At 42.7% G+C, this 14,447-nt stretch overlaps 4 protein-coding genes across 6 annotated transcripts; all 4 read left to right on the top strand.

Annotated features, from left to right (window-relative positions):
* The first annotated feature begins 5 nt into the window (after nucleotides 1–5).
* LOC136435341 (uncharacterized) lies at nucleotides 6–1,569 on the top strand. 3 transcript variants are annotated; one of them, XM_066428772.1, is made up of 4 exons: nucleotides 6–128; nucleotides 524–648; nucleotides 861–1,002; nucleotides 1,198–1,569. In XM_066428772.1, the coding sequence occupies exons 1-4, from the start codon at nucleotides 111–113 to the stop codon at nucleotides 1,552–1,554; spliced, it is 642 nt and encodes a 213-aa protein (XP_066284869.1). In that variant the 5' UTR covers nucleotides 6–110; the 3' UTR covers nucleotides 1,555–1,569. The 3 variants fall into 3 exon arrangements, with proteins under 3 accessions (XP_066284869.1, XP_066284867.1, XP_066284868.1); XM_066428770.1 differs by having other exon boundaries at nucleotides 17–161; nucleotides 509–648; XM_066428771.1 differs by having other exon boundaries at nucleotides 17–128; nucleotides 509–648.
* Nucleotides 1,570–4,517: 2,948 nt separating this feature from the next.
* Nucleotides 4,518–7,324, top strand: LOC136435343 (galactosylceramide sulfotransferase-like). Its single transcript, XM_066428773.1, has 2 exons — nucleotides 4,518–4,733; nucleotides 4,947–7,324. Exons 1-2 carry the CDS (start codon nucleotides 4,645–4,647, stop codon nucleotides 6,394–6,396), a joined length of 1,539 nt encoding a protein of 512 aa, XP_066284870.1. The 5' UTR covers nucleotides 4,518–4,644; the 3' UTR covers nucleotides 6,397–7,324.
* A 1,064-nt stretch (nucleotides 7,325–8,388) lies between these two features.
* LOC136435344 (galactosylceramide sulfotransferase-like) lies at nucleotides 8,389–10,334 on the top strand. The gene has a single exon (XM_066428774.1). The coding sequence runs from the start codon at nucleotides 8,607–8,609 to the stop codon at nucleotides 9,777–9,779; it is 1,173 nt and encodes a 390-aa protein (XP_066284871.1). The 5' UTR covers nucleotides 8,389–8,606; the 3' UTR covers nucleotides 9,780–10,334.
* A 1,600-nt stretch (nucleotides 10,335–11,934) lies between these two features.
* LOC136435345 (galactose-3-O-sulfotransferase 3-like) lies at nucleotides 11,935–14,139 on the top strand. The gene is made up of 2 exons (XM_066428775.1): nucleotides 11,935–12,103; nucleotides 12,630–14,139. Exons 1-2 carry the CDS (start codon nucleotides 12,006–12,008, stop codon nucleotides 14,011–14,013), a joined length of 1,482 nt encoding a protein of 493 aa, XP_066284872.1. The 5' UTR covers nucleotides 11,935–12,005; the 3' UTR covers nucleotides 14,014–14,139.
* Nucleotides 14,140–14,447: the final 308 nt, after the last annotated feature.

Below are 14,447 nucleotides of genomic sequence, written 5' to 3' on the forward strand. Positions count from 1 at the left end.
ACTTCTTGCCCAGCGGGCCGGGAGGGGCCCATGCATTCTTCACGGCATTTCTAGCTCGATGTGAGACGAAAGACCTGCAAGTCTTCAAGGAGTAACCCTCCCTCGCACACATGGAGACAGCAGCATGGGTGAGCAATGGACAGGTCAACGTCATTAACAAAGTATGTCGTACTTCTACATTCCAGAAATACATTTTTGTCAGATATAGTTTGTGAGGATGTATGATAACTAACGTAACAATTTTCAGCACTGTGTTTAACTTACGTTAGCGTTAATAACGTTACAATGTAAAATTGCATGGTAAGCAAGTGAAGTTTGTTTCGTTTATGTAAACTCACATATAACATTATCACCAATTTGTGTAGTCAAAACAATTGGTGATGATGTTATATGTGAGTTTACATAAACGAAGCATTTTGTATTCAGCACAATATCTCCCACCTTCTTTGCTCTTGTGTTCTAAACAGTGATGACCATAAATGTATCCATCATTCCATGTTGTTTGCAGGGCTTGAACAAACAGCCTTCGGTCTGCACTTCGGCGACATTGGCGCAAGAACCAGTGATACAGACTACGCCTTCCAACACCAGCATAGACGCCGAAATCTGCCGTATCTGCCACAGCAAGGAGGACCTCACAAACTTCAAGTACTGACACAAGTTGTGCTTTGTACAAAACAGCAGCAAATCCTTACATTATTCTTGCAATATATTAATGTAACGTTCATTCTCACTGTATGCAAGTTTTGCTTTCTACGGGTCAATACAGAATACTAGTAATCTTGCCAAATCTATCTTTTGAGAATTCTACTTTGTTGAAAACTATTAGTTTGTCAATGTCCCTTTTCTCCTTCCGGTAGGCCACTGGTATCACCATGCGCATGCTCAGGATCCGTGCAGTTTACCCACCTGGGCTGCCTGTCCCAGTGGCTCCGCAACAAGGATGCACCTAGCGATCGGTGTGAAGTCTGCAAGACGAAATTTGACAATGACGTAGTACAGGTGAGGTTGTCTGTTTCTTATTGCATGTTTCAATATGTATCATCAATATAACATAACTTGTATGTGAACTCGAACCTAAATATTTTTTGTCCCTTGTGGTAGATTCAAATAAACAATACTCAACCGCTACAAATTGTGTCTGCTGGTTTTGATAATTGTCAACTTGTTGTTGATTATACGTTCCCTTTCCAACAGCGATGTCAGGCTTTGACGGAAACAAGCGAGTCTTCCTCGGAAACCGAAATCAACCAGTCCCAAGCGGATCCGGATGCATCTCTCGGCGGAGTAGGCGTACCCATCTTGCTCTTCTGTTCGTTCTTCTCCCTGTCGTTGCTAGGTTACACTTCGTATATTCTCATTTGCTATTTTCCGAAGAACATAGACTGGCTGTCAATGTTGTCGGTCACGTTGTGCATCGTGTTGTCGATAGCTATGCTTGTGGTGGCGTTTTTCTGCCTAAAGTCAATTGCAGCTGAGATCGGGAGACGCCTAGCGACCAAGACAAGAGCAGAAGAGGTGGGACAAGAGCTCACCGAAGTCGTGCATTTGTGAGGAACAAATGTGACGTGACCTGCCCATACAGGCCATATTGTGCAATGCGTTTTAAAACAATTCTTGAGGCAGTTTGTCAACCTGTGCGTGTTTTCTTTGCGATTGCTCTACATCATTGAATAAAGTGTGCAGTATACTTATTGTCATCTTTAATTGTGAACACGTACAATTAACGGTGCAAAATCACAACAGGAAGTTAATTGTGCATTTTAAGCAATAATTTACACACTAGGAAAAAGTCTAACACCCCTTTATCAAATATGATGTCATAGATACCACTGCCCACTCTCTCTTACCCCTTACTGGATAATCTTGTCTCGTGATTAGTGGCGGTTGGATTGAGAGCTTGCAGACAGATAATTGCGTAAATGCTAAGAGGAAATACATGCAATGCACAAGCTTGCCCCTGCACCTGCCATCATGGTAACAAGCGGATAGCATCTCTATCAATGCGCGTTGCATCATGGGAAATTCACAGGTGTCCCTGGAAATAACTAGAAGGTCACATGATCGTCCACGAACTAAATCTATTCACATACGTATGCTTGCAGGTAGGTGTACATCTGGTGTGTTACGCCGAAGGATGATAACGGTTAAAGGGTATAAGACACCAATGACATCAACATTAGGAATATCCGGAAATTACATAACACATAATACTATTGTTGAATAACATAGAAATTTTCACAACATATTCACACTTTGGATGTTATTGAACATCGAACCATCATACCTCCAGCTTTTGATTCTTCCCACCAGATAATTACATTAATCAGTGACTTGCCAGCTCATGACGTCACACTGAACATGACAGCCGATTTGGAACTTTGCACAACGGCTCGGAAATAACGTTATTTTTAAAAGGAAACGAAATAGATATTGTTATGTTCTTTGATTTAATGTTATCACGATAATAATACACTGTTTGCTCTTTATATAATGTTTTTCGCAAGCCGTTGTGTAAGGTTCGGAACCGACTGCCGTGTTCATTGTGACGTCATGAGCTGGCATTAGTCACTGATTATCACCTGGTGAGAAGATCAGATAAGAATGAAGAGCTGGATCCATGGAAGTATGGTTTCTGATGGTTCGATGTTAGATAACATCAGAAGGGTGTGTATTTGTTTTAAACGTTTATATTCCTTCAATGATGCTATTCGTATTTCAGATAATAAGAAAATGTTGTATTTTGGTGTCTTATACCCTTTAAGATATAATTATGGCACCAAGTCCTTCAGACAACTGTCCAGGCATCTACATTTTGTACCCAGGAAATCGAGCTAAACTGATGTGGGACCACAGCAACTGACGAGACAGTACCGTCATTAGTAACTGAATCAAGTTCAAGTTCATTGAATCAAAACAACCTGGTCTTAGTCTGCCATTAGAGGATATTTATACGCTGCGGGTCTATATTGGAGCTGTTGATGCCATGTACCACATTTTAGAGGAGGAGAATATACACATGAAGGGCTTTGATACATCATGTTATGTCATGCCTGGGCCTGATACGGGTGTTCCGGACCGTGTGATAACTATCCGGGTCACATAGGGTTCGGAAGTGTTTTCACACAGGCTTCCATAGAATATTTCGAACGCATTTCGAGCGCACCGGTTGTGCGGCCGTCGGAAATTCGAATACCGGATTCGGAGATTGGAATCAATGTTGCTACAGTTTCTTGTTCGAGGACACAAAACTCCCTCAACTTCTGGAGCATTCCGCATTGAAATGTATGTTTTCTCGGGTGGGTATGACCAAGGTATGACATAAATAAAATACAACACGTTGTATTCCGCATCACCGTCGGTCCCAGCCCTCCCGCGGGTCGGATCGCCCTCCGGCCTACGGCCGTCGAGCGATCCGACCTGCGGTCGGGCTGGTACCTCGGGTGATACGGAATACCCCGTGTTGTATTCTATATGTATCGCGCGCATAACATCAGCATGGTATTAGCGACGCGAAATCAATTAAACTTTTCTTATCTATGATCACTTAAATCTATTTCTCTTTCCGATCGGAGCTGATCTGTGAATATCGAAATGATAAATCTGATGTCACTACGTAATCATACCCGCATAGATATGCACACAGAATGTCGATAACGATGTTGTTATAAAGTTATTTTGTGACAATGTTATTTATTTATAAAGCAACGTAAGGCCGAATAAGTGGACACGTGCATCTTTGCGTGAGATGACAGGATTAGCCATTACTGTTGTAACGAAAAATGGCAGTACAACATAAACGAAATATTCTTGACCTCAAATCGGTGGTGACGTGGTTCTTTGTTGCTCTCTTTGCGACAGAAAGAGTTTGATGAATAATTGAATCAAAGCAGGCATTTATCGTACAAACAGGATGTTTGGTTGTACTGACGCCTGCCGCTCGGCACGTACTCCTTAGTAAGATTCTTTCCTACTTTTACATCGTTTTTCTGTGCTGTGTTTTGTCGTGGTGTAAGTAAGTAAGTGCAGGTGAGTCTAATGCTAATTTTGTTGTTGTTGACTTGCCATTTTCGTATGCTCGTTCTGTTTTGCTTCCCAACACCTTACGTAGAATCTACCTAGTACCTGGCAAAGAGGGCACATGAAGACTGCAATATAATAATAGTACAGTTGATAATTCGAAACGCCCTCTTGTGTTCGCACAAAGTTATGAGCTTTGTACAATATTGACTACTAGTACAAATACTTTCAAGCTAATACGAGAGCACATGCTAACGTAGTATACAATGTACATTTACGGATTTCCTATAAAAAAGGCATTTAATCTTTTTCGTTATGAATCCGTAATATTGGCAATTGAAATACTTTTCCCCCACTCTATGTAGGTGTCAGATCATTAAAAGTCAATTTCAATGGGAAAATCACTATATGTGGAGGCCTGCGCTGGAGGATTACATAGGTTAATGTTTGATTATATGGGTGGAAATGCCGTTGTGGACATTAGTCTACAATATCGTGTATTTGGTTTGTGTTTCAGTACAATTGTACCTGTGCAAACTCATGACAGCTCATCCGGCAGACATCATTTGGAAGAAAATAGTAATGTAGTTATTCACGTCATTTCCTGTAGCCTCGCTTCCAGTGATGTTGAGACACTGTCACAGGGCCTTCGTCGCGTTCGTTGTAATCGCCACGGTTGGAATGATCATCTGTTCACACAGCCTGTTTAAGGGGTAAGAAAACCTTGTGTTTAAAATTTAGTCCACTGACTTTTTCTGTGAAACACAAATGGTAAATCTTAAGAGAGTAACATTATGTTCAATAGAGCACTGAGGGCTCGGAACAATGTTGCAAGATATCTCTGTCTACAAAGCATCACATTTTGATGGAACTCGTATTACTTGCGGTATCATACATTATGTATTTTGATAAATATATTTCTGCAGCAACACTGGGCAAAGCCATCCGCGGCGACTGATGGGAGCTGTGAACCACAGTCAATCATCTGGCGCCACGTCATCCATAAGGTGGCCAAGATGCAAAGAGAGGAGGCGGGTAGCTTTCGCTAAGAACCACAAAGTAGGAGGAGACACAGTGAAGAACATTCTCAGCCGTTATGGCTACACCAGGAAACTCAACTTCTTACTCCCGCGCTCTCTCGTGGCCAGTATGACGTATCCGTACAGTCTTTACCCAGAATTCTACCTGCCGGCACCCCCGAACCAGACCTTCGACATGTTGGTGTACCACACTGTGTACAACAGAACACGTTTCAGACAGATCCTCCCCAGGAACACTGTCTATCTTACCATCATCCGCGAACCCTTAAATCATCTTAAGTCCATATGGAACTACTACGGGCTACAAAATAGATTCCTTATCAAATCTAATGGTGAACATGCAATTTTGACGTTTCTCAACAATCCAGAAAAATATGACAAAACGTGTGGCCATGGTCATCATGTTCCCTACTGTCTCACCCAGAATTCTGTATCGGTCGACCTTGGATTTCCCGCAACAGACAACAGGCGTGTGACTCTTGGTTGTGACGCGGACGAAAGAGAGGTCATTACTCAGAAATTTCTGCGGACAATCCACGACGATTTTCACTTGGTCATGATTACGGAATACTTTGATGAGTCGCTCGTCCTGCTGAAGAGGCTGATGTGTTGGACGTTACAGGACATTCTCTACTACAAGGCCAATGTGCGCCATTACGCCGCCAAGAGAACACATATCCCACCAGACGTCAGACAGATCCATAAAGAATGGAGCTACGTGGACTATTCTCTCTATCATCATTTCAATCGAACCTTTTGGAAGAGGGTACAAGCGGCTGGCAATGATTTTTGGGGAGAGGTGAGATATTTTAGACGCATTAATCAGCAAATGAGAGAAATGTGCGACATTGCCTCACGTCTGAACCCATGTCCCGTCTCACTGCAAACTTTGGTCGTCAATGATACAAGATGGAGTCCGGGGTTTACAATGGACCGTGAGTTCTGCTTACTGGCGAAAAGAGACCTTAGTTGCTACTATTCACTGCAAACCGAGCGAGCAGCAAAAGCGCTGAGACTAAACCGTAGCAACATCCACTTGTACGGGGGTATGGGACCTAGAAACAATTTACAGAGGTCTATATCAAAATCAGCTATATCATTGAAAAGATTGACCAAAACTGGGAGCAGAAAAGATGCAATGTATCATGCAAATGTACACAAACTGAGCGGACAAGACGTGGTGGGACCGCACTGCCTGTACTGTAGCCTGGATAACTGTAGACCGTTCGACTACTTGACTCATTTCTACAAGGACGGGCATGTCAGCAGCGACACCTATCGGACCATCATGAGGAGAATCAACCTAAAGCTTGCCGGACGATGTAACGTCCCGTAAAGTTCGGTCTTGAAGTACTCCTGGACTTGATTGGATCGGAGATATGTTATACCTATAGCCAGTATAGGCGAAGTGTTGATGACAGAATTGGATACAGATATAATGGCTTCTCGATGTGCCTGGGGCGGGGATACCGGTCGGGTGGGCTGGCAATGACGTCACATGACATGGTAGCAACCTCGACGATGGAGGTTCGACGCCCAGTTAGAACACTACATGATGCAAACTGACGTTACCACAAACTTACAAAGCTTAAAAAATCAATCCAGTTGAAGAAGCACATTCAATTGCCAAAATCCACCAGTCTTTATTCTATGTCGTCTAACACAAAACTATATATCCATGAACATTTATAGGCTATGGTTAAAAAAAAGATATAGCACTCCATGTTTCTAATGCTCATAAATTTTCAGTAGATTTTATGTACTAAAACCTGGACATTCCACCTCCGTACGTTATTCATCAAGTGTTGTACAAACTTTCACACTTCTACACATCGATATTACAATAAATACTTGGTTGTTTTGTGAGTACGATTTGAGCGTGTAACGTTACAGCGTTCTGCACGACTGAAGCTGTGAGCCCCTTGGGCGTTACTGGTGGCCCTGATCTGATCTGAATAGGAGACACCCAGCTACACACACGTCCCTCACGCCTGTCTTTCAAGTTTCAATTATTGAACTTAAGGGTTTATAAACATTGGTCTCGTTGAGCACATGTTGAGGTTTTGTGGATCACAGTGTCTTGTCGACATAGACTGGTATGTATCTGATTCTCCTCTATGTTAGCAGAAATGATGTTGTTTTTTGATTAGGTCAAAAGCCGGGACTACTAAGAACCCTTTCTAGAAAATTCGAGGCCAGTTACCTTCTGTGTCGTCCATTTTGTTTTACTTTTGTACAGACTGCTAAACACAAGTGATCAGATGAGGTTTGGTACTTATCAACTGTGGTAGGTTGTATTTGTAAACACAAAACCACAAACTTCACTCCGAATATCATTAACAAATACATAGAGTATTCATGCATGTTCAATATTAACACAGTAGACTCGTCATACATTACATAGAAAACAACAAGGTGCTACCTGAACAGCTGTAAATCACTGTCTCCTTCAATGATTTTTACAAGTTATCGATCAGATGTTATCCAACTAAAAACATTCATTATGAGCATATATACTAGTACTACTCTCCAAGCGGAGGTTATTGAGGAAAATTGTGACTTTCTTATCATATGCCCCATTTTTTGTCAGCTTTCTCCACTGGCAACAAATGGTGGGGAAGAGCTGACAAGAAAACAAGGTATATGATAAGGTCACAATTTTCCCCAACAACCTCTGATTGGAGAGTATATTAGTACAACTGAACAACAACTCACACACCCTCTTACTGCCCGATGCCTACATGTACCATTTATTGTATCGGATTTCCTGGGGAGTTCCAAAGACAGGGAGGGTAGGTGCATTGAAGCGTCTAACGTGGTGGAAATGCATTTCTGACAACTTTAGAAACCTACCGACTATTAGTATTTTAATGGTGAATGAAATTCACTTTAAAGATACTAATTTTCGACAATTTCAGCAGACATGTTGGGTCACAGTCGCAGAACCTTTGTTGCCCTTCTCATCATAACAGCTGCCAGCACACTGCTTTACTCTAGAACGCTGTTTACAAGGTAAGAAAGTGCTTATTGTAGTCGATTCCCTGGTATTCTTTCATGGTTTAAAAACCACTCGCGCTCAGTAAGATATGACAAGACTGCATCAAATCACGATGAGTAAAACGATGCTTGATAAGTTTGTTAACTTTACAATGATGCCAATTGTTTCAATGACTTCCATTCTATAGACATCACGACCGAAATCATTCATTGACAAGACGGCTAATGGGCGTGGTAAGGGAGAACCAATCTTCACAGTCATCTACGTCATCACAGCCATGTACGTCATCACAGCCATGTACGTCATCACAGCCATCTACGTCATCACAGCCATCTACGTCATCACAGCCATTTACGTCATCACAGCCATCTACGTCATCACAGCCATCTACGTCACAAGGACCGTGGCCGACGTGTACGGAGAGAAGACGCCTTGCCTTTGCTAAGAACCACAAAGTAGGAGGAGACACTGTCAGGACAATCTTCGATCGCTTCGGATATGTTAGGAAACTAAACTTCATCCTCCCGCGCTCACTTGTGGTCAGCAAGATGTATCCGTACCAGCTGCACCCTAAGTCCTACCTGCCGCCACCCCGGAACCAGGCCTTCGACCTGCTGGTGTATCACACTGTGTATGAAAGAGCGCGGTACAGAAAAATCCTCCCAAAGGACACTGTTTACCTGACTATCATCCGTGAACCCTTAAGTCATCTGAAATCCACCTGGAACTATTACAAACTCCAGAAAAGATTCCACATCGAAGATGATGGGGAGGACCCGATACTGACATTTCTGGCCAACCCAGGCAAATATGACAAAAGGTGTGGCCATGGCCGCCACGTTCCCTACTGTCTTACCCAGAATGCCATGTCTGCTGACCTTGGATTTCCCGCCGCAACAAACAAGCAGGTAGGTCCCGGATGTGACACGGACAAGAGAGAGGTCATTACCCGCAAATTCCTGCAAATCATCAAAGACGACTTCGATTTGGTCATGATGACGGAGTACTTTGACGAGTCGCTAGTCCTGCTGAAGCGGCTGATGTGTTGGTCTTTACAAGACATTCTCTACTACAAGACCAACACCCGCAGATATGTAAGCAAAGAGAAACAGATCCCATCAAAACTCCAACAGAACCACAGAGAATGGAGCTATGTGGACTATGCTCTCTACCAACACTTCAATCAGACCTTTTGGAGAAGGGTAGATTCGGCCGGTAACGATTTCTGGGGAGAAGTCAGATATTTTAGACATATTAATGAGAAGATGAGACAACTGTGCGATGGTTACAAGGCAAGCAAACCATGCTCCATCTCTACCTTAAAATTCAAAGACTCAAGGTGGGGGCCAGGTTTTACATTAGATAGGAACTTTTGTATGCTGGCGAAGAGAACTCTGCGCTGTTATTTATTGCTTGAGTCTGAGCGGGCGGCCAAAGCACTGGGACTGAACCGTCGCAACATTACCATCTATTCAGATGTCGACTTGGGACAATTCAATAAAGCTGTAAAGGCGAGAAAAAGACGAACAACAATGAAGGCAATTGATGTGGTTTTAGATAATTGCGTCAACTGTAAGTTGAGAGATTGTGGCTCATTGGACTACTTGTCGCACTTCTACCATGACGGGTATGTCAGCAGCGCCACCTATCGCAGTATCGTGAACAGAGAGCATCCAAACTTCGTCAGGCAATGTCACGTTAAAACCACCGTTAAACGTTAACGTTATAGAGTTACATAGCTTGAAAGTTTACATCAAATTTCGTAGAGTTTGCAGGGAATTGATTAGTCTGTATAACGCAAACTCCAGCTGTCCGGGGGTTTCTCTCCCCTCCCCGCGGGTTGCGAGGCCGTTACAGGGCGGCGAGCGGTCACAGGAGGCTTGATTGAATTCAGGCTAGGAATTTATGTCCCAAAAGCAAACGCATCACACCGAGTCTTGGTGGATGTCGACACTAAAAGCTTTGACAAGCATGGAGGGTAAATATTGTTGTTCTGTATTTTTATCCCAAACTGGATTTTTCTGTTGACAAAAAGTTGCCCCACCAGAATATGGACAGAAATGTTGCTTACTTCAATGTCACATTGGGTGTAAGGTTTATGAACTGCATTAAAAAGTGTGAATTCTCACATAACTTTATCTGTGCGGATCATGCATACAGGGATATCTGAAATGTAGACACTCTAAGCAACCATTTCTACCGATTTGCGGACAGTACTGAGTTATTTCAGTCACTCTAACTTAAGATTAAAATCAAGTAAATCACTTGGGCAAGAGGTTTGTGTTTTCAGAGTGTTTTGTTTTTCTTGTAGTCAAAATACATTAATTGGAATATTTCTAATAGTATGAAAGGAGAAGAATGAATTTGGAGATTTGCCAGCTTCATCGTACTGTAGACCAGGTAGGTAAATTCGCCATGTAATGTCCTATCATGACTTAAATTTCACCACGGGTCCGTCACCATGGCGACGGACCGGTTGAGTGGGTAGGCAATGGCGTCGCAAAACGATGGCACGGGTCAACATACAGTAACGACTCGCCGTGTTTTGATTTGATCATTAAAGTGGAAAATGTTATAATCATTTCTAAAGGCTGAATAACTTGCAAATTAAGTAGTGTGAACAGAAAGCTCAGAACCTGCACATATGTAGTGGAATGAAGTGTTCCAAATTTAACAAAAGAAAATAAATGTCATGGAAATCCGTTGTTCCTTTGTTCAGTTATTCTCCTTAGAAGATTTTCACAATAACGCCCCTGCAGTTCCAGAGCAAGGTACTAGGGAGGCCCAAACCTACACAACTTCTTTACTACATCACAAGCTATCTGACACCAAAAAATCAAGACCATAGCACGTCCAGGTCAAAAGATACAAAAATTGAAGTTCTGCTGCAGTACCAAGGTCACATACCAGGGGGCCCAAAATTAATCTTGAATTTTGGCTTCACAACACCCGCCAACATACCAAATATCATTGTAATCCATCCAGAGGTACTTGAGTTATGCTGACTACAATAGTCCGGAAACACACACACACACACACACAGACAGACAGACACACAGACACGCCAAAAACAATATCTCCATTTTTCATGGAGATAAAAATTACATACTAGTAGTATCGTACTTCGTTGGTGTCAATTGTCACTTATGAACCCAGCGTTTGATCGCCCCCGGGACAGTCTACAGACGTTTGAAACGCATTATAGACCAGACATGAACACGTCGCCACGCCTAGAAGAATGTCCTCGTGCCTGACGTCACTGATTGCTCTAAATGAAGACACGATTCAGTGATCATCACCTTGGTCTCGCCCAGCGTCTCGCCGATCTAGACGAAATTATCTGATGCGCCACCGGACAAAACATGACGGTAAGGCTTTTATATTTTCATGGCATGAGTTCCATTTTCTATTGTTGACTTGGCCGATGTTAAACAAACTTCTTGCCTCGGGCCATCGAGCACACAGGGCAACATGGACGGCGACACCGTCTCGTCCTGAATACGTGTAGATTATCAACGGTCGGTTGCGCTAGGAGGACAATATAAGACTAAACTCACCTTCTTATTTCCCAATGAATTTCTCTGTAGCAGATCGACTAACAGTTTCTGTGTACAGACGTTTAGAGAGCCTTATCTATGTCACAGCGGGCACACTTCGACAGCGCCATTACAATAACCTTGGAACACAACTAGCATATTTTGTAATTTGCGATGTGGAACTGGGCGTTTTATAAAAGGCAAATACACCACAGACGACGAAGATTTGGGTGTGCATGTGTGAAACAATATGTATAGCTCCCTTTATTAGAAATTATTTCAGTGGACTTCAACATTTAAGATATACAAGACAAGGATTTCGTTATGTTGGTGTCCACGTATGTATTAGTCCTGCACCACAGAATAACATATATTTCTTAACAGGTTGTATGACACACCTTAGTCACCACTATGGCGCGAAAACGAGACCTGAAATTTTTCTCCTGCCTGATGTTTTTCATGGTCATGTGCATATCTCTGTACCTGATCATACTGAGCCAACCCAAAAAGTGAGTTATTCATGTTGTATGTAATTACTGTGTGTGGCCTAACTCTATTTTAATGAAACAATGATGTTGACCACAATATGGACTTTTATTTCGAAAAGGGTGATATGGAGCGGATTTGCTTTTGAAGTGATAGCCTGCATGTTTCAACCCCTTACCCGATTGTTATGAACTGTCAAACATATTACGGGCGGAGCCATGATCAGCTGTAGCCACGACGAAACCCGTCGGACGACAGACGACGACTTGCTCAAGTAAAAACTCCATATTGGGGACAAAGGTCAAATCGGTATCAAATCAACCCGTGACGTATACAGTTTGCCTTTATTACAACAAAAGTAGAGTTTTACGGGTTAAACTTTAACATTTCTAAGACAAGCACAGTAGTAAGTCTAGTAGATAATTGTTTTATCACTGATAATTTCAACTTGACCTTTGAACTTATATATTGCGTTTGGCGCGTGCAATTTTTTAAAAAGATTTGCGTAAACAAAATGTTTCTGTTTCTTTATAATCTGTTATGTTCTAGGCACGGGCACAAGAAACGCTATATCCACAAGAGGTCGCGTTCAGAGAGTCAGCCGATCGTAAGTTTGTCACACAACAATGTCTCCGGAGGCAAGCCATATCCTCGGTGCACAGAGAAGAAGCGGATTGCGTTGCTCAAAAATCACAAGGTGGGAGGGGACACGGTCAAGAACATCCTGAACCGTTATGGCTATAACAGAAATCTAACTTTCCTTATTCCTAGAAACTTCGCTCCGAGTTTAGCTTATCCATACAACCTTAACCCGAACACAGTGATAGGCCGTCCTCCCAACAAAACCTACGACATCTGGGTGCACCATGCAGTCTTCGAGAGAAACGTCTTCAAGGAATATTTCCCAGAAGACACATTCTTTTTGACCATCTTAAGGAATCCACTGAGTCACTTCAAGTCCGTGTGGAACCATTACCAACTTAGGAAGAAATTCGGCATTCCATCGACTAAAATAGACTCTATTCTGATGTTCCTGCAAGAACCAGCCATATACGACCCGGTATGCGGGCATGGGTCACATGAACCGCTGTGTTTCACACAGAACTCCATGGCCGCTGATCTAGGCTTTCCTCTGAAGGACAACCAAAAACTACAATCACTAAAAAGCGGGAAGACGAAAAAGTCAATAGCTGAATCGTTTGTACGGCAAATCGAAGAAGACTTCCCGTTTGTTATGATCATGGAATATTTCGACGAATCCTTGGTGCTCCTGAGACGAATGATGTGTTGGTCCATGAAGCACATCCTTTATTACAGCGTCAACTCCAAGAGGTATTCGTACAAGCATGTCGAAATCAAGGGGAAAGACAAAGAGAGACACGCGGAGTGGAACTACGTGGATTATGCCCTCTACGACCACTTCAACAACACGTTCTGGCAGAAGGTAAAAGAGACGGGTAACAGTTTCTGGGAGGAGGTCGAGTTCTTCCGACAGGTGAACCAGAAAATGCGAGATCACTGCGCCGCTCTCATCCAGAAGAGTCAAACGTGTTCTAAATACGGGCCTACACTTGAAGTTAGTGACACGCGGTGGGGACCGGGCTTTACCATAGACAGGGAGTTCTGCTTGCTGGCCAGGAGGGGACTGAGATGCCATTTTACATTACAGGCAGAAAGGCTAACCAAGGCGTTGGGTATCAGGAACAGGGGACTTCACCAGACTACGCTAAATGTAGTAGAGAAGGAACTGAACCGTCACTGTAATTATTGTAAACTAAAGATAAGGTGTAATAAGGAGGACTATTTAGCCCACTTCTACAGAGAAGGTTACATCAGTGCCCAGCAATACGAGGAATTCAAGACCGTCACGTTTCCTGAACTGTCACGAAGTTGTTCCCTCCCTCCTACCGTACTAAGACCAGAATTGCATTAGAAATTAAGAGGAAGAACGTAGAAAACGTAAGACTAACAGAATCAGCAAATATATGGGTAGATTCGCGGTACCAGGTAAAATGCTGGTGCTATATACATGGATATAACAACAACAATCCACATCCAATTACGGTATTCATAATTGCTTATAAATATGTTGTAGAATTAAGTCTCAAATACTAGTGACCATTTGGCTTGCACATGGGCGTCGCCAAAAAATGTACAGAATATATGAATACGTAGTCATCCTTTGCTCGTGACAGGATATCTTGTTGGACTCACAGCTCTGGACTCTCTGGGCTACACGTAACCCACATTATCCCCAAACACACATAATTCATGGTACATAACGTGCACCACCTTCATATTTCAATACAGGCGATTCGCATCGTCACCCTGAAAGACTACACTATGCCTCAACTATGCAAACCACGT

The sequence above is a fragment of the Branchiostoma lanceolatum genome, chromosome 5 (genome assembly GCF_035083965.1).
Source record: "Branchiostoma lanceolatum isolate klBraLanc5 chromosome 5, klBraLanc5.hap2, whole genome shotgun sequence".
NCBI classification, from domain to species: Eukaryota; Metazoa; Chordata; class Leptocardii; order Amphioxiformes; family Branchiostomatidae; genus Branchiostoma; species Branchiostoma lanceolatum.